General features: G+C 44.2%; 1 protein-coding gene across 2 annotated transcripts in view; it reads right to left on the bottom strand.

The window, feature by feature from the left end:
• dgkb (diacylglycerol kinase, beta) overlaps positions 1-19,238 on the bottom strand; it is a 73,352-nt gene extending 54,114 nt beyond the window's left edge. Inside the window, exons 1-6 of one of the 2 annotated variants that reach the window (XM_020653612.3) lie at positions 18,817-19,236; positions 13,767-13,921; positions 8,670-8,746; positions 7,170-7,190; positions 6,452-6,599; positions 3,080-3,217 (exon numbers count right to left, since the gene is read on the bottom strand). In XM_020653612.3, coding sequence (XP_020509268.2) covers positions 3,080-3,217; positions 6,452-6,599; positions 7,170-7,190; positions 8,670-8,746; positions 13,767-13,921; positions 18,817-19,202 — 925 coding nt within the window. In that variant the 5' untranslated portion in view covers positions 19,203-19,236. Of the gene's footprint in view, positions 1-3,079; positions 3,218-6,451; positions 6,600-7,169; positions 7,191-8,669; positions 8,747-13,766; positions 13,922-18,816 lie in introns of both variants that reach the window. The other variant, XM_065958074.1, reaches the window with a different exon arrangement.
• Between the last annotated feature and the right edge of the window lie 1,214 nt (positions 19,239-20,452).

Raw genomic sequence — 20,452 nt, forward strand, 5'->3', positions numbered from 1 at the left:
TTCAGGAAACATGCTGTGTTTAAAGAGAAAAATCAGCACAGAAGGCTGTATTGTATTCAGAGCAGTTCCTGAAGTGTCCAGCAGAGGGAGCCCTCCACCACATAAACAACAGCAGTGCACATAAAGGAGACAGTCTGCTCAATAAGACTACTATAGTTAAATCCATGATGTGTTCACACGCAGGCAGCATTGGCTGAATTATTTAGTCATTCCTTCATTTAATGAGCGTCGGTCGGATCAATAATTCAACACATGGACGAGAAAAAACAACTACAACCTGAAGTCCAATTAAGCTGCGTAACCTTGTGAATAAATGATGTGATAAATGCAGTTAAGCGATGTGGGAAGACGCTTCGAGACACTGCCAACGCACGGCAACAGACACGGCGTTCTTAAGAAGTGAGATGAAGAAGATCAACATGAAGACAAGCTGAAACTTTGAATCTAGAAAAGATCAGACACCATGTCGGCTGAAAAATCTTTTGTAACTTAAAGGAGCAGTATGTAACTCTGACACCTAGTGTTTAAAATGGGTACTGCAGTCCAAATTCAAAACATCATAGAGAGCTGTCTCCCCCCGCCCCCTCCTCTCTAGAGTCAATGCTCACACAGGTCACCATGTGGTGGACACTGAAGCTTCAGTGTTTAGCCAGCTCTGCATCGGTCTGTAAACCTTTCTGTGTTCTAACCTCTCTCCATTTTTCAAAAACATCTCCAATATTGATCCTAGTTTGAGCACGTTTCTGCTCGTGGAGCTTATTAGAAACATGCAGAGGCTTTTTAGGTCGGGTACAATCACTTCTATCTGAACCAGTTCTCTTGAACGCTTCCATCGCTGCAACACCTGTTGGTTTGACCTGATAACTGCTCTCATGTCTGGCAAACCGAGGGGTGTCCAAAACGGATATGTCAGATGCCTTGCTCAAGGTGTTTGGATGCCAACCGCCTCTAAAAAGACAGAAGAATAAGAATAACTGACTTTAAACCCGTCTGAAACTTGCTTGAAAAACTTGTCTGTAGCCTCTGATGGACTCTTTACTCAGCAGCCTCTGCCATCAGTGTGTGAATGTGTAGGTGTGACCTGTGGTGTAAAAGTGAATATACAAACTCGAGTTCATTTACTTTATAGAAGACTTTGGGATCTGTAGCATTGCTTAGAAAAAAACCTGATGTCCGTCCCTCTAATGGAGCCTGTAAAGAACACGCTGTCTGATCGAGACTCTGTGCTTGTTCGAGTCTGTCATGTTAACCTCACACTCTGGATTTCTCAGAGCTCGATGTTTCTGAAGGCGAGAAGAAGCTCGACAAATGAAAACCTCATTAGTTCGGATAAGAAGTTGAAGTGCGATCGCAAATACAGAACTCTGTTTGACAGAGAGAGTAGTGAGAAGTCAAAAAGAGGGATGACAAATAGATGCTTTATTCATTTGTGTCCTTTACAAACACCTGACGAGCGTGGAGCCAATCATCTCCCGGTGTGATAAAGAGGTGTTGCGCAGGTGTTCTCGGAGATAATGATTCACACAGTGGCAGATATTTGGACTCGGCAACTGGACATAATAGTTGTTTCACGAGTGGATTCATTTATCTAATTTATTTTGGAATTATTTTGCAAATCAAAACTTTCGATAGAGAAAGTGTAGTCCAAGTTCTAAAAGGTAGATTTCACACTCAGCCTGTTAAATGAAGAGGGAGCAGGATATGGAGCGCTTCCAACCTTGGATTTGAATTCCAGGTGAACCAGCAAGTTCACAGAAAAACAAAGAAATAACAACTTTGATTAATTCTGGAGAGAGGGAGAAAAAAGACCCACACAGAGGATTCAAATCACCGACCAGCAGAGAGGAACATTTCATTCATCAGGCCAGACTTTGAATTCCTAAAGCCCCTTCATCCACTTCATGCACTCCTGAAAACTTCTAAAAGCTTTCTGGACAGCCCGCCCCCTGACATTTTGCTGAGTTTACCTTTTCTCCAATTCACTCATCAGACGCTTTTATCCAAAGCGACGTACATCAGAGAGTAAGTACAACACAAGTCAAGAGGAGGAACTGACATCAGGAAGTGCAAACAAACAGCTTTAAGATGGGATGATGGGACTCACAGGTGCTGACAACAGGAAGTGACCAGAGGTGCTTACAGGAAGTGACCAGGGGCAGAGCACAACATTGACAGCTGTTCTTGAGAGTTTTAATCAGCATTAAAAACATCCTGAATATCGTCATCATGGTCATCAGTATCTATTACACTCGACCCCAGAGACCCTGGGAGCAGGGGCATGTCCAGGGCTGGACGGGGGGCCCCAATTAAATCTGATTGGCCACCCAAGATGCTGCACCAAAATACCAAACTATGATTGGCTATTTGCCTCACTGAAGGCATGATTTAACCTTCGGCGAGGTGATCGGGCACTACTACCACCCGACGTCAGCATCAGACTGTGTCGTCCTCACAAATACCGCCGTCCTCATTCCTGCACGGCCTGCTCCGACCTCCACCTCAGCGGCAAGGAAGGATGGACAACAGGAACGAGAGGACTAAAAGGAAGGATTGACTGATGATTGAAGTTCAAATCAACTATTTGGCCTGTGTTGCAACGTAGCAGCGGAAAAGTAAACCAGTGTGATTTTTTCAATATAGCATACATGTAGCCCAATGTTCTTTTTTTTAGCTCTTTTAGCCGTTTTCTCATCAGAGGGGCTGAGCTGACCGGCATCTGCGGTGGCTAATATACTACTGACAAACACTTCATACAACCCCGCTTCAAAAAAACTGAACTGTCCCTTTAAGGCTGCTGCAGCTGTTAAAACCTGAAAGGTCAGCTTCTAAGTAACAGATTAACGGTATTACCTTCTTCCTCCCTTTTTTTTTAAATCTTTCTGCTTAAGTCTCACTTCTGATACCTGCTCATCACCCTCCAAGGTTAAACCGTGTTTTTATCTTCTTATTTATGTTTTTTAAGGGTTTCAAAAACCTGGCTTGAGGACATATCGCTCCTTCCACATTCTGCCAAACGTCAGACCTCCTGTTGAACATCAGCAGACAAAGCAAAGACTCGTGGTATTTTAGCGACACTCACACTCCAGCTTGTCCTCAGGCCGCCCGCCCTCCAGCAGCGAGAGGTAACACACGATGTCCTTCAGCTGCACCATATCCAGAGGTCTGGGCAGCGCGGGGGTCTTCAGAGGGGTAGAGTTGCTTTTGATCAGCTTCAGCCCTGCGGGGAGACGCAGAGGAAAGGTCAACACATCCTCCACACCGCCTCTCATGTTAGCCCAACAACCTGCTGGGTCAGGACGCCTGACATGAGTCATACAGACGCATCGATCAGCGGTGGGGGGGCGTCTGCTTAAAAAAAAAAACAGAAAAACTACTCTGGATTAAATGTTTAAACCCTGCGCTGTGTTTCAAACTGATCTCGTTGTTTTTAATTCTTGATATTTTATTAGATATGGCCGGTGTTCTGTCGAGTTGTGCTGCCATGTTGAAAAAATGCCAACCTCTTACAGCATGAAACAACAGCAGAGGCTATCCTTATCCTCTGTCAAATCATGCTACTTTATATTAATTATGGGGAGAAAGTTTTAGTACTCGGTTCTTTATGATGTCAGGGGAAGCGTATCTCGATTGGACAATTATCCCCTTCTCAAATAATGCTCCCAGTACGGAATCACTCAAAAACACCACTTCTTGACCCGTGTTTGCGTCCATATTGTTGCGTAATAGAGCGGCCTCTGTATGCGCAGTGATGAGCTGTTTACGGGCTCAGGTCAGGCAGGGGGCGGATTCAGTTCAGGACGGTTGCCAGGGCGACCATCCTCGTCCTCTCTGCCTCAGCTGTTGTATCAAACAGAACAGAGACAGGCTAACTGGCTGCAGTTTTCAGCTAGTGCCGTACAGTCGTCATACCTCTCGGGAGATGACCTCCGCCTGCTGCTACAACCTGCAGTGAACAGGCGACCGGGCCGTGCTGTGAGACATGAGAGAGAGAGAGACAGCATTCTCGATGTTGAAAGTTATTTTAATGTTCGCTAACTAATTGTTAGTGTCACAGTCTTTGGTGGAAGGCTTCAATGGTTTCAACATGATAACTTTAAAAATAAACTCCTGAACCTGATTACCCTCTGGTGGCTGCTCTGTTGGGACAACGGACGATATTCTGCAGAGGCGTTAATGTGTCTTCAGTAACGTGCTGCATGCTTCTTCTGGCTTGTTCCACCTCGCCTTGCACAGATTAGAGCAGTATGAAATAACAACAACAACATAAATGACGGCCAATCCTGCAGACGGCGTTCTCACTAACACTGTTGCAAATACATATTTTTATGTAGTAAATGCAAGCAGTGGTGTAGTGCAGGGTATTGCGCAGGTATACAGAGTATACCCATTTATTTTTCAGTCTCCATAGAGTATCCCCACTTCTCTTTTGATTCACACCATGGATGATTGACAATATTCAGTAGTTTGCTGCAATTTTTTCCTAAGATGGTGAAGGGATCCTTACTCTGTCTCCGATTGACTAGTATGTACTAAACGATCGAGCAAGAGTAGTCTCACATGTCACTGTTAATAACAAAGGCAGTTTTTCCTCCGATAGGCAGGTCACCTAAAAAACATTTAGGGGGGAAATTAAGTATACCCACTTCTTCCACCACTACACCACTGAATACAAGACTATGTCTTCATATCTGTGAGACGATTGATAGGTAGAACAATGACAAGGAGTGCAGATCTTAACAGAGAACAGCTCTCGCTCTGCTGGACTCATTAACAGGGGCGGACTGTCAAAGTCCAGAACAGCCGGCCCTTTATGTGGCTCATCAAAAGAAAAAAAAATATCAGGGATATTAAACGTCAAAACAACAGAGGTACGGAGAAAGGTGGCAAGGAGAAATCATAAGAGAAGAGGGCCAAATCATTAGAGGCGGAGGCATCAAAATGTAAAAAGCTTACTGAGATATTTAATAGGCCTATTGAGCGACGCAAGAGTGCGGAGGACGGCCAAGAGGAGGAGGTTGAGACAGAGCATGCCCCGGTAGTGCAGGGACAGACGAGCGAAGAAGAGCGAGAGGTGCTGGTAAGTTGCAGAAGCAGTACATAAGTAGGCTATAATAGGCTACCCTATTTATTTGGGTTATGTTGCTATGAACGCCGAGTTTTCACCACGATTCAGGGCAGTCCAACCTGACGTGTTTGTGGCCGACAAAGTTAATGCGTGAAATTTCACGAACGAACCAATAACGCAATATGGAAAATAATAAAATAACACAGTCATTTTGTAATTTTTTATTTAATTAATTTCCAGTGTCACTTCTGATATGCAAGAAAAATGGGAAGATGACACAAAAAATAGCGTAGGGAACGTAGGCCTATTAGTAGTCTATCTCGCTCCCTCTCACACACACAAACACTGTTTTGTCCTCTTTTCTCAAAAATGACAGAGTCTAATTAAAAGTAGCCTAGGCACAGCCATTGTCCACATACTTGGACAGTTTAATTTATTAAAATGTAGGTTATGATATTGATGAAATATTGAATAGGTTATTTAAGGGTAATTCTTAAGCATCTGATGTTATACAATCAACAGGCTATGTATACTGCCTAACAACATATATAGGCTATATATATATTTTAAATCATTTGTTAATTCAGGCTGAAGATAGTTGCAGCTCAAAAGATGACAGGGAGACTACCTTCTTTGAGAGTGTTCTGAAATACTTTTTTTTTTATTGTAGTTTTATTATAAATAAACACATTCATTTTGAAATGTTATAATCTGTAAATATCTTCAGTCTAGTAGGCTTGTGGTATAGTATCTTGAAACGCTGGCAAGTGGTTATTTAAACACAAAATCGTGTATGGACTGTGGGCCTAAATTTTGGAAAAAGTCCAGGGCCTTTTTTTTAGCCCCATCTGTCCCTGCTCATTGATACCACAAAAAGTCGTTTTTTAAATCCAGAGGTTCTTAAATGAGACGTTATTTTCCCCCTGAGGTTCCAGGCAGTCAAACGCACGAGAAGCCAACCGTCACAGTCGGAGAAATCTGAATCAAACAGCACTGCTCTGATGTGTTACATAAACCTTTTTAATATGTGTAACCCATTACCACACCAGCATGAGACATCAGTACAAAACGTTGTAAACAAACAAAAAAGCACTGCCAAGACTATTGGCAGCCTCGGCACTACAATTTACATTTTGTACCACCGGGCCGGACTTGGCAGGGAATCTGTTTTTATCTGATGCATTCAACAGAAACAGAAATGATGCAGCTTTTACTCACTAAAGAAAGTAACGCGCAGGAGAAGATCTGAGAAGCAGCTGGTTTTTTAAAAAAAGCTGCAGGAGTAAGGTGGCGTGCAGCAGCCGACAGTAACTACGCACACGACCGAAAACAATCCGTGTTTAGGACACCGGGGGTTGTTAGGGTACAGATTCCCTCTACACTCACCAGACACCCTTGGCTTGTCAGAAGATGATGGACTGGGTTCTGGTCCCTTGTTACTAAAGGACATGAAGAGGTGCTGACAGAACTCCTCGGGGAGCTCGCTCTCCAGGAACGTCTGCATGAACACCTTGAAGCCCTCGTAGTCAATCTCCTGAAATCAACAAAATCACAGCAGAAACAGAGAATGAGCTGCAGGTGTTGCCTTCAAGGTCCTCAAGAGAATAAAGATCCTCACAGAGTAGTTGGTTTGTTTTTCCACTGGAGGTAAATCTTTTAACAATTCCACATTGCAGATTGCTGCGAAGTGTCAAAGTGTCGGGCGGTGAAGCCGTACCAGAAAGGTTTCCAAGTTTTTACAGCTTTAATCTTTTGCAAACCGTTCATGTGCTGTCATCCTTTCCGCTCTCTGTTTTTCTAACTTTAAGTCTGACAGCTTTATCCATCTTTAGGATTGTTAGGGTGACTTGAGCTGTGAGCTGAATTTCCCACGTTTCACCCATAAACACACCTCAAAGAAGACGTTCTGGAGGAGTAATCTCTCCATGGAAAATAGTTGCCCCTCCTGCAGAAAGGCAGTCATTTTGTTTCTTATTTCACACTTATTTTTACCGCTTCACCGCCGACAAAGAGAGTCGAGTTATTCAAGGAGAAACAACACGAGCACTCTGCAAAACACACCGACAACAAGTTAGAGAGAGAAGAGACAGGGGACAGGTGTTACCTGGCAGAGGATTTCCTGCTTCTAAACCGGCAGCATTGTAGAAAGAAAGAAACCCAACATGATCACAGATGTCATAACGTCATTACATTCAACATGGGATTAATGACAGTTCTTTGTAAATTAGAGTTAATGCTTTCAGTTTGAAATACTCTGGATTTGTCGTCACTGCATTGAAGGTTTGTAATGTTTACTGACGTGGGCTGCAGGCAGAGTCGGGGCAAATCAGACTGAATGCAACAGTCATTCATGCACAGACGATGAACATAGAGAATTAACACCGTGGAGGATGCTCCTGGGACTTTCTGCTGACATGCATTCTCCAGTGGTTCCCACACATAGCAATAGCTGGGCGGGCTGCCCAAGTATATATCTGACCTGTTTTTAATTTAATTGTTTTATTTATTCATAAAACGAGAGAGAGAGTGCGAGAGTGCAGGTGTGTGCAAGGAGAGATAAGACACAGCAAAACCAAGAGAGCAGAATCACATCAGCTTCAGAGAGAGAGAGAGAGAGAGAGAGAGAGAGAGAGAGAGAGAGAGAGAGAGAGAGAGAGAGAGAGAGAGAGAGAGAGGGGTTCTGAAATTAACACCCGCCAAGCGCCGAATGTGGGTAGATTTTCCGCTTGGCGAGTTAATTTCAGAGAGCGGTTTAACCAAAAAGTTATCGCGTCATTCTGTGGGAAACACTGTTCTCTTTTCAAATAAAATAAAAAAAACACTTGGTAATCTTGTGTTTGTGTGCATACAGATATGTGCAACTATGAGTTCGAGTCAGGATTGTCTCTCAACCAGAAGGTTGAGGATTCGATCCCCCGCTGGGTAACATTTTCCGATGTGTCCTTGGGCAAGACACTTAACCCCGAATTTCTCCCGCTGCTAAGGCGGATTAGTTACTTCTGATGGTCACACTACATAGCGACGGTTACCATCAGTGTGTGAATGTGTAGGTGTGACCTGCAGTGTAAAAGCGCTTTGAGTAATTGGAAGACTAATAAAGTGCTGTACAATTCAAGTCCATTTAACATTTATGGACCCGCCCACCTGGCAGTCATCGGCCTCAGATGCCGCCTACCTGATTTAATAAAAGTGCTGTTAAAATAAGTTGACTTCTTGAGTGAGAACGACTGAAACATTTCAGTTTGAAGCTTGAGATTAACTCATGATCACAGGAAAACCAGCATCCAGAGATATCACAAAAGATGTTCTCCATTTCACAGGAAATCGGAGTAAAATAAAATGTATAGATGCATGTCCTCTTAGGGCGCCCATAGTATACTGTGTGTTCTGCACCTCGGGGACTCACTTCACATTAAAGACATGATTTTAAGATTTGAAACAAGAAAGAAGCAACAAAAAACAGACGGATTAGCGGAGGAAATGAACACGTTTGGTTTTTTTGTTTATAGGCAGTGAGGGATGCTTTATGAGGGAGCTTCAGTCAGGACTGTATTTAATAGACTATAAACTGTGGGTTGTATAACGGAGTGTAAACTGTACATACCTCCTCTGGATTGTATTTAGCCAACACACCGTCTCCATGGAACTCCTGCAGCACATCCTTCAGCTTCTTGGTGGAGTCTGAGGACGCACGACGAGGATCAGTTAGTGGCTTTGTGATGGGAGAATGATTTCAACATGGAGCGTCTTTACGATGCATCATGTTCACATGCATATCTCCCCGTTTGTTCTAAGACAACAAGGTGAAGCAAACAGTTGCAAACCTCATGGTTACAAACTGCAGGTGTTGTAGGATAATTATGACAGAAGAAGAAGACAATAAAGATTATCAATCCTGTGAGAGGAAATTCAATTATACTCTCTGTTGTTGAACATGCTACACACACACACACACACAGGCTGAAACACACACACATGCACACACAGGACATAGTGGAGAGATGAGCCGGCTGCCCACAGCGAGCGCTCCTGAGCTGGTTGTGAGGGTTCAGTGCCTTGCTTAACGACACATCTGCAGTGCTCATGAAGTGAACTGGCATCTCTCCAGCTACCAGAATCAGAATCAGAATCGGGTTTTATTGCCAAGTACATTTACACATACAAGGAATTTGACTTGGTGTATTGGTGCTATCAGACCAACGTCCAGATTTGGTTCACACCGGGACTTGAACCAGTGACCCTCTACAGTCCCTACAGACTGAGCTGCTGATCATTTGCATTTGTTGAGCTTTGCATTTGAACTCCTCTGATCAGCTTTTTGTAGTTTTGTGACATCCTCCCGCCTCCGTCACCAATGGCTCTGCTTCTTTCATTTTCTCAAGATGAAATTTCACAAACAGCGAGTAGAAACAAACGTCTCACACCGAACTGCACGTGTGTGTGTGTGTGTCTTCATTATTGACCATCTTTATTAGCACGACGTCGGCTCTGTGATTATGTGTCTGCAGATTGCCCGTCTCATTCAGCAGGCACCCATAAATTGAAATACATTTTTTCTTTTCTCGCTCGGGCTAAATGATTAAAGCGTCGTGCAGCACACAGTAATCAGAGGACAGCGCTAATTTCACCTTTTTAATGCTTCACTCTGAATGGTAAAAAGGATTTCCCCCTCGGTGAAGCCGCTGCACTCTGCAGCACAACAGCAACGAGCTCGCATCAAGACCAGTTTTAATTGTTGTGAGGCGGATCTTAAGGGCCTGACGTGCCGCAGAGCTATCAAAAATGTTATGAAAGTGTGCACAGCTCGCTTTAATGAGGAGGAGGAGAGGTGTACGGTAGGAGGGAGGGATGAGGAGGGAAGGTGATGCCCATTGTTGCCGCACACAGAACGGGATATTTTATAACCTTTAGCAGCACAAAGAGACGCCCGCAGCTCGTTGAAACATGATTATCCCGATCCGTCGAGCGTGCACACACGCCTGCACGCAGACATGCACACACACTAAGACTCTTTAGTCCTCCTTTGCATCTCCGCTTCTTCTTCTTCTTTCTTTTTTCTTTTTTTTCATCCCACGTTGTTTTCATTTCAAGCTTAATCGTTTGGCCTCACATATTTGAAACATTTTCTTCTTTAATTCAACATACTCCTTCCAAGCCTCCCACAATAGGAGATATTTGCAAAAAAAGACAAAAAAAAAAACAAGAAGCTCAACTTTCTGGCTCTGGAGTGAAACATGATTCAGAGAGAGCAGCGGGGAGTTTATTGGATATCTGAACTCAGTCTCTTTAAATTTAAAAAAAAAAAAACACACACCGACTGAATGAATGGAAATAAAACCCAAGACAGCATCATCCTACACGTGAGGAAAAGACTCCACGATGTATCGAGGGATTCTAGATCCAACAATGAGGAGAGACAAAGCAGCAACACAAAATATATACATTTAACCCTTAACTTCTGTGTTTTCATATCGCTTCCCATTAATTACAATATGTCATTAGCATTTTCGAAAGATTTATTTTTGGGCTTTTTGTGCCTTTAATGGAGAGATAGTAGATGGAAATCAGGGAGAGAGAGTGGGGTATGACATGCAGGAATGGAGCCACAAGTGGGCCGCCCAATTGGAGGACTACAGCCTCCATGCATGGGGCGAGCACACTAACCACTGCGCCACCAGCGCCCCAGTCAGTAGCATTTTGACTGTGTCTGCATAGAGCCTGTCCTCTGACTGGATTTTACTGTTCTGCTTTGTTCTGGTTGACTCTGGACATTTCTGGGCGGGGAGCTGGTGTGTTTCCTCCAGCCAATGACAGCAAAGCAGGTGAGTTAAGGAGTGGATACTATTCACTGATTGGACGTGATTCAAACTGGCTAATATGGCGGATGTGGACGTAGCGGCGAAGAAGAGAAAGTATAATCAGAGTGAGGAGAAACACTAAGCGGATAAAACGAGGGTGAACCTTGTGTTGGCTTTTACACGTGGACGTGGAGTTGGTCTGCTTCCTGTTGGACAGGCAGGTGACAAACACCAGCAGTTAAAGATCAGCTGGAGAGTCATATGTGTGTGTGTGCATCAACAGACTGTGAGCACGTCCTCTCAGAGTCTCCTGCAGCATGATAAAGACTAAAGAGATGTAAACCTCAGTGAGTGACCGGAGGGACGGGGATCTCTCTGCTGTTTTTTGCTGGCTTTAAAGATGAAAATAAAATAAAAAAATGTTTCCTTCTCGCATTTGAAATTGTGACACTATAAGATGAGATTTAAACAGCTAAAGACATTCTGATTTGTTTACACAGTTACATAGATCAGCACTGCACTCGTTAGTGATTACATCCCCTCTGTTTTATGCTGTCATCTATGTTCTTCTATTCTCTTAAACAGACTGTCTATTCAATGCTTGTTCTCTTGGTGTCATTGCTTTTTCTTTCCACGTTTTTTATTTTCATGTTTGCTTTTAAAAGTGATGAAACATATGAACACTTCTGTTTTCACCATAGAGAAGTCATTATAGAAAGATCAGCGGAGATCCTCAGGGTAACTGGGCGGGCACAGAGTGACTGGAGAGAGAAATGTCATTACGAATGAAACAGTGGTACACAAAAGAGCCCGGCTGAAAGCATTAATTATTCAGCTTCATACTCGGAGCTCAGAGCAGCAAATTAAAGATGCAGCGGTTTAAATGCTTCCAATATGTTAGAGGCTGAAAGGAGCTCTGAAGATGTATCCATAAAGTGCTATGTTTTAAAAATAAAGCGTAACACCTAACAACTGTTTCATGATGTAACCTCCAATGTTTGACTTCTAAAGTCTGTCCAGAACTGTGAGTGTGGACGGTGCACAGCATCCCTCAGTTAGCCTGCCAGGTGGCGTCACTTTTTCCACCGCTGGTACCGTTTAAAAAAAAATTAAAAATAGAAGAAATGTGTCAACATCTCGGAGCGTAACATAAACTCTAGGCAGAGCTCGGTCTGCCGGGGAGTGAGGAGCCGTGAGTCGTTCTGAGAAATGAATCATTCAGAGCTGAAACGCCACCAAACAGATTAAACGCTCGAGCGGCTCAAAGCTTTCTACATCAGCATGATGAACACGCAGCGCGGGCGGCTTTTACTATATCAGAGTCTTTGTCATTAAACACCAGAGATGTCTCAGATTTACCAAAGAGGAGGGAGGAATCAAAGCGCCGTTTACAGCAGATATACAGAGGAACGCTCTGCCCGGTGATTTGATGTTATCAGGGAGAGCACGTCTCCGTCTGTGAGGAGGAACACTGATAGATATCTGACCACAATAAGACCTTCATTAAAACACTGACGGGGTGATTTGCATCAGGTCAAAACTCATGAAACTTTCCTTTTTGAGAGGGAAAAGACAAGACGGGCATGCAGTGATCAGGAGAGGAAAACTCCAACATTTTGTGACATACTATGAGATAAGACAGCTGAAGTGTTCGGGGGAGAAAGCATTGGATAACATGCAGCAAAGGGCAGAGTCCGGGATTCGAATCCCACGACTAATGCCTGTGTACAAAAGGCGTGTGTCATAACCGCTAGGCCATCTGGCGCCCCTGTTTTGCTTTCTAACCAGAAAGGGTCACTACAGAGCTCCAGAAATCAATTAGACAGGTCTGTTTGAGTTTCAGTGTCAGTGTCAGGAAGCCGGCTCAATATAAACCTGGCTAGATCACCATGGCAACTTCCACTGCGCTCCCTAACTGTTCGGGACCAGGCTATGTTCAGAGTTGTGGTTTCACTGATTTTCGAACAGGCAATACTCGCTGATGGGGATGTATATATTTTTAGTTGAAATAAAAAGGGAATGAAAACTTGTTGAACCATAAAGTAACTTAAGACATGACGCCGTTACAGTAACGCAAAAAAGAAAGGGTCCACAGATTTCTCTCCTGCTGCTGGTTAAAACCATAGACTGTAAATATTAATGGATGGAGCCTGAGTGACGTCAGCCATCTGTTCCTGCAGGGGGCTCCAGAGGCTCATCAGCAGCAGCCGCCATGTTGGAAATCCTGTCTCAGCCTAACTTCCAGTCAACCTAACGACAGGCTGAGAGCTGGAGCTGAGGCGGGTTTTAAGCCCCTTGACAAACCGTTATATCGCGCACACCTGTCAATCATGTCAGCTACACCCCTAACTATGGGTAACAGGTATCGTTTTTAAAATCAAAACAGAGCCCTTAAAAAAAAAAAATCCCCCCCCCCCCCCCCCGTACTGTCTGTTCCATTGATGACAATAACTAATAAGACCTATTCATTTTTTGTACCAGTCTGTAAACATGTTTATTTCTGCTGTATAAACAGGCTTTTTTAGAATGGGTGTGTGTGTGACTTCCGGTGTTCCTGGAGCCACCCTCCAGTGGACACTCGAGGAACTGCGGGATTTTACACTTCCTCATTGGCTTCATTTTTCAACAACGGAGTTTGCCGCTTGGTTAAAACCATCACTTATTAGAGCAGAGCGAGTAAATCAAAACATCTCAGACAGCAATCCTTCTTTCTCTGAGGATAACCAGCTGAAGAATTAAAAGTTATATTAAAAGTTTAACTTTGGTGTTGAGTGACTGTAATGGCTGCCAGAGAGAGCACGACTGTTAAGCCCTCCTGGTAAATGACTCTCGAGGAGTAACATCATTACACACACCTTCCACAAACCTTTCTCCTCACAGACACAGAAAGCCTGTTTACTCACACTGAGTGTACTCCTGCAGCAGGGCGAATTCAGCTGGGGTCAGTGTGACCCATTTGTCCTGCAGGCTGCTCATCGTGTTCACACCTCGCCTCCGCGTCCGCCGAGCATTCCCCGAACAGCAGCAGCAGCAGCAGCACACAGCGGGGCGACACACACTGCAAAACAGCAAAACACACACACACATCACAACACCTGTCCCGTTAACAGCTGCACACGTTTAGGACTCCAGGTTTAATGGAGCGTAAATGAGGCTGATTGAGCTGGAGACACTCGGCTGTTTCTGAGTCGTTCAAAGTGAATTAGTCCTGCAGATGTATTAACATAAACATATTTACGAAGAGGACATATTTTTGACCCATTAAACGCATATTCTCTGATTTTCCTACCCGTCTTCTCAACCTGCCAAATGTCCCCTTTGTCTCTTGGTCGTTTTATTCCCCGATATCGTTGCGGGGGCTTGACATTTAAGGCATTGACATTCACGTTTGTGAGCTAATGTTCAACAGAGCCGGGCCACAAAATCAACCTTCATTTGAAATGGATTGAGACCTTTTGAAAGATGGGAACAACAGACTGTTAAAATCACATTGTAAAAAAATGTTTCACAAGGGGAGACGGTGGATTATATGGATTTATTGGCAGACAGGATTTAAATGTGTTCTGCTAATGCACGTAGAGATGAATGAAACATATGGTGGCCTGGATGTGGATTAAGTTTCAGACTCATGCGCATGTAGGTTTGATTTGTGACGGGGGGGTATACAGTGGAGCAGGTTAGCACTGTCCTGTCACAGAAGGAAGGTCAGTGGTTTGAATGGGTGGGACAGGAGCTTTCTGTGTGGAGTTTGCACGTTCTCCTCGAGCATGCTTGGAACTTCCGACTTCCTCCAACAGGACAAAGACAATAAGGGGCTAAACTGCTCGTGGTTTTAGTGGTTGTTAGTCTCTACATGTCAGTCCTTTGATTGACCGGTGACCAGTCCATTCCAGGGTGTACTCCGCCACCGCCTGTCACCTCATGTAATCTGCAACGGGCCATTTCTTCGCACTGTATCCCAGCACGATTGCTCCCCCCTCCCCCTCTCCCTCGCTGATCTGCCTTCACATAAGATTGAGCATGTTCACAGGAAGGTACAGCAGGTGGCAGAATGCAAATCCGCCAACATGGTAACCAATCGCAGGCTGACTCCGTCCTGCTAACTGAAGATGTGTTTGTTATTTCTGGGACTCCAACAACGACCCTCTTCCTACCTCGACATCTACAGTGCAGCTCAGAGAACAAAATGGACCTGTGCTGCACAGATAAGATGGTTTTAAAGGTGACAGGAGCCGTTCAGAATTAAATCACATAGCGGTCCACTTCCTTGTTTGAGCACGTTTGCGTTCACAACTCCCACGGACCGTACTCAAGCGGACTCTGGCACGGTACCCGAGTACGGTACGTTTGTGTTCACACTGAGCAAATGAACTGGACTTCGGGGTCAAGCATACTAATATCTGGGTCTCTAGTGTGACACCATCCTTAATCACATTTTTATAAGCCTTTGGTAGAACTAGCAGGAACTATTCCAACTTTACAAACACTAACGTTTACTTTCTCTTCGAGTTCCACGCTTATTGTCTCGTAACGGTTCAATCGTCACGGCAACATGGCTGCAGTGGGAATATGTTCTATTATGAAACTCACAGCTCAGTCACATACACAGGGTTATCTGTGCATGGTAAGATAGAGGTGTACTGACCTTTCACCTGTTGAGGATGGAGTGGCATATCATGAAGTATTTTCAGCAAGTGAAGAGAAAGGTCTTTGTGCGAACTAAAAGTCTGATTATGGCTTTCAGAGCTGAGCTAGTGCTGCTCTTCATTCCACCTCGCTTCATCCTGACCGGTTGCTATGTTGACAACACTGTTCAGTTCAAGCTGAATCTGCATTTGAACACTGAGTCCAAGATCTCATGTTTCATGAGCAACAGCATCAGACGGCATCAGTGTTTCTGCAGAACAACTTCACTACATCGTTTTCTACACAACTATCACACCTGGACAAAACCTCTAAAGGACTGTGCAATTGAATGACTTTAGCACATTAACTCTACCTTTACAGTAACTTTGACTCTTATCACTTCACCTTGTTATTTAATCATAAATTGTGTGTTCACATTAATGTGTTCTTCGTATGGAGTATTATGTGTCTGGGTTCTTGTTATCATTTCATATTCTCCTGTGGCTGTCATTATACCAGAATTTAAACGTGAACCTGTTTGGATACCAGAGCAAGACTTAAGACTTAATTACCAAAAACTGCAACTCCTGTAAACTGTGTAGCGGCACCTTCTCTGCTCTCTTTTTTAATACACATCGACATAACTCAATCTTTAAGAGACGTCAAAATGTTTCTCTGCAGATTGGAATACATTCCCTCAAACCTAATTTATCTCAGTTAAAGGCATCGAGAAACCAAAGTTGTCCATGCAGTATTTACGGTAACTTAATGTCATATTTCTTTAAAATAGCCGACCCTGGTTCACCTAACTCATCCTTTAAAAAAAACATTATACGATGATAAAAGAACATTATCTGGACCTCACAGCAGAGAGGTCATCCTGCGCTCAGCAGAGAGCGACCGAGCGATCATTATGGACTGAAGAGATGACGTGATTTAAAACTGTGTTTGATCATGAAGCCTGATGTTCCTCTACAGTTCTGTGGACCATCAGTGAAGTATAAGAGCTGCCCTGCAGACTCAAAGTGTCTTTATATGGTAAAGAAAAGAACAGTGTCATTATCACACAGCTCTCCATAATGAAACATCTGCCTCCTCACCACGCTGCTTTATCAAAACCTCTCTGGTCAAATCTCCCGATCGAGTCATTCACTGCATGAGGAGACATACTTTATGCACTATAATGGTACGATCCATTCTTAAAGCTGTGACCTGAAAAGACCGGAGAACTCGGCCCGTTGTGTTGTACCCGGTAAGCCATTCTTCACCTTAAATTCTCAGGCAGTAAAGGTCAACCAAACATATAATTATTGGCTCAAGTTGGGATGTTTGGAAACATCTGTCTAAATTACAAAATGTTGTCTGATTGGTCCTGTGGTTGCAGCCATAATGTTGTATAATAGGTGCTTACATATTCAAAGCGGTGAGTGCGCTGAGCTCGAGCGGCTCAGGCAGCAGGGGGCAGATCCAAGGGTGGCTATAGTACCTCCTCAGTTTAACCCTTTTCACACATCTCCTAAAAAATTTCGGAGATTTGGCTCCCCGGAGGGGCTTTAGGCTATGTGTGAACACAAACAGCCGCATTTTTCGTGCAGACTTTACCCGGAGTTTCTCCAGCCAGACCCCTAGTATTTTTTCCGCAGAAAGTCCGAGTGAGCTGATGTCTGAACACGGCAGCATATACACCGAAGATTTCAACTCGAGCCAATGGGAAGAGAATGACATTTATATACAGTGACTGCCTAGTGCCGTAGTGTCTGCATGCGATCACTACGATCTCGGTGCACGTATTTAAACGGCTGCATTATGTTGTCTGTTCATCAGGATGTTGTCATTCCATTGGACTACACATAGCATTGATATGAAGGAAAATATTCTCGCTATAACGTTGTGTAGCAGACTCTGTTGCTTCGGCCGCTACTTCCGCGTTGTTTTTTTTACATCACGTCTTACCTCAGGAAATCCCCCTCCCCTCTGACAGGTATAGCCCCCCCCCCCCCCCCCCCCCCCCTTTGAGGAGCATATGTGAACGGCTAGGTCGGGAGAATCTCCGGAGCAGTCCTCCAGTAATTATCTAGATATTATCCGGAGTGCTTATGTAAAAAACGGCTTTTGAGAAGCCATCAACACTTGAGGAGTCGCGCAGGGTGAAGACCAAATCAGATTGCGTTTCCAATTTTTGGGACGGAGAAGCATGCAACCAAAAACATGGAAAGTAGTGTCGACAAGAATTGGTATGCTGAGGGATATTTTTCATTTGGTAAAACCAAAGATTGAACAGGAATATAGACTGACATGATAACTAACCACATAAACAAAAAAAGCCACCATCACCATCTATTGATTGGTACAACCATATGACTCTGCTGTGAACAATTACACATGTTGCATTCAATCTTGTTTGTACATAACGAGCGTGTGTGAAATTGGATGTCTGTGTAGGTGTCGGTCTGGCATCTGTGTGGGTGAGTGTTACATCGCCATGGAAGCATTTTCTCCAACTCCTCTCAACTGAACCCCTAAGATCAACAAGTGGACGTGTTCATGTTGAGAAAGGATGAGCGTGCAATGAATATACATTGATGTTCTTTTTTTTAAGTGACGTTTAAATGTTTGAACTCGTGCAAGTGTGCATCCATGTGCATGTAGTGCCATGCTATCCGCATAAGAAAAAAGGCCATTACAAAAACAAAAGCTGCGTTAATTATTAAGACCAAATCATTATTTTTGCATGGGCTTCAGAAAAAGAAAAAGAAAAGAGAAATCTACAGTCAACACAATGAGTACCGTGCACCGGGGCTGCTGTGCTCACATGCTGGGTGCGTGGGAATCCGCCTCCCTCGCATAAACTTTGATCTGCCGCCTGAGCTGGAACTACAAACGCTCTGCGACGTCTTATTTAATGTTTCAGCACAGACAGAGGAGACTCAAAGAGCTGAACGGGATTCTTATTGGTGTTAAATCTGCGGAGAATTCCAACACAGTGATGCCATCTGTGATACAGTGGGGATGTGTGCAGCGTGTTCCTGCAGCGCTCTGCAACACAAGCCTCCTTTTTCCTTTCCTCTCTCTTTCTGGTGTTGTAACTGCGGTGCATCTTCACACAAGAGTCAGCCGTCATAACCTCCTTACTAATTAAAGAAGAAAATCTATTCCTACACATTGTTATCAGATCTCCCTCATCGCCCTCCAGTAGTGCAGGGAGGACGCTCACAAGGAGAAGATCGCAGCCAAAGACCGGACAAGAATGTCACATGTTCCAGCATGTAGTGGTCACTGCGACACACGGCCACATGCATGAGATCATGAAATCAACACGCCGCTCACCTGCTGCAGAGTCCAGTCACCGGGGGGGGGAAGACGAGGGAGGAGTCCACCAGCCAGATGTTTCCAGATGAAAGCTCCTCACTTACATTCCTGTGCCCCGTGCGTGTGTGTTTGTGGTTGTCCTCCTCTGGGTTCTCCTCGCTGCAAGGCGAGAGTGTGAGTGTGTGTGTAAATAGCTGGAGTGTGAGACGGTGTGTATATGAGGGAGAGAGGAGGAGCGAGCAGCAGCAGCAGCGGCTCTCTGTGCTGCATGTCAGTGTATGAGTATGTGGATGTTTGTTTCTCTCTGGCAGAGTCTGGACAGAGCGTGAGAGTGAGAGAGTGAGAGAGAGAGGGAGAGAGAGGGAGAGAGAGAGAGAGCTCTGCCTGCAATGATCAGTTTCCATACTCCCGCTCGCTCACGTCACATCCCTCCATCACCCCCCTTCTATCCCTCCCGTTAAAAAAAACCCTGAGGTTCTTTGCACTCCATGTTTTCTCTTTCTGATCCCTCTGTATCTCTTTACTCCTCTCTACATCCTTCCTCCTCCTCCGGCTCCTTTCAAGCCATCTCTGCTCGGGTCACTGTGGCACGCAGCCCGGCTCCATTAGCATTCAACGCGACGGCCGGTGAGTGTAACAACCTGTGGGATGTACTCCTGACAGGCCTGACAGAAGAAGGGGAAAAGTGAGAGATGAACACACAGAGAGGGGAGGAGAAAGGACGAGTAAGATAAATAGAGAGGAGGATGAAGATGATGAAACGGAGGGAAGAGATGAGCTAAGGAAAGGTGACGGATAGAAAGAGAGGGTGAAGATTATGCAAGGGGACAGGAGGTAGTGGTAAAGGGAAGGTTTACTTTTCTTTTTTTCTGGGGACACAAAGTCCGAATGTAAATGAGATTTGAAGCATACATATAAAGAAGTCATGCTAGTAAGTCCACACAACCAAGAAATGGACAAAATGTGCTGAGATCTTTAAATGTATATTTTAAATGTGGGGAAAGAAAAATAGGCCTACGTAGGGCTGCATATTGGTTCAGTGGTTAGCACTGTTAACTTACAGCGAGGAGGTTTCGGTTAGGTGTGAATGTGAAGATAATATAAAGACGATGGATGGATGGATGGGCCCCCCCTGTAGCTAACCTGGTTGGGTGCGTGCAATTTGCTCAGAATTGTGCTCTCTCTCTCTCTCTCTCTCTCTCTGTCCTCTTACTGTCCATTTGAGACACAAAATGCCCCTAAGAGCACTTAATGAAATAGTAATAACGGCCACTACAAGCTGCATGGGACTAGAGGGAGTAGAGTTAGATGTAGTATGTGCTTGATATTAGATGACTGGGCAAAATTCTTCATTACTGAAAAATGCAACGGCAATGTTATTCTGCATGCAAATGTATTTTTAATTCCTGCAGCAGCTGCAGTTAAATATTCATTTACGGTCACTTTGATGTGACTTTAGCGAAAGCTGGGGTTAGGCTGTCTATACACTGTAGCATGGTACAAATGTGGAGAGGAAATGTCAATCCGTCTTTGCTTGCAGTGCATTTATTTTTGTCAGTTGATGTTGAAAGTAAATAGAATTACAACAAACGTGACAGAGATGCCACTTAAACAGATCGTCTACCTCCGTTTGAAAAAGTAGTGTTATCTGCAG

Source organism: Labrus bergylta, chromosome 8 (genome assembly GCF_963930695.1).
Source record: "Labrus bergylta chromosome 8, fLabBer1.1, whole genome shotgun sequence".
Lineage (NCBI taxonomy): Eukaryota > Metazoa > Chordata > Actinopteri > Labriformes > Labridae > Labrus > Labrus bergylta.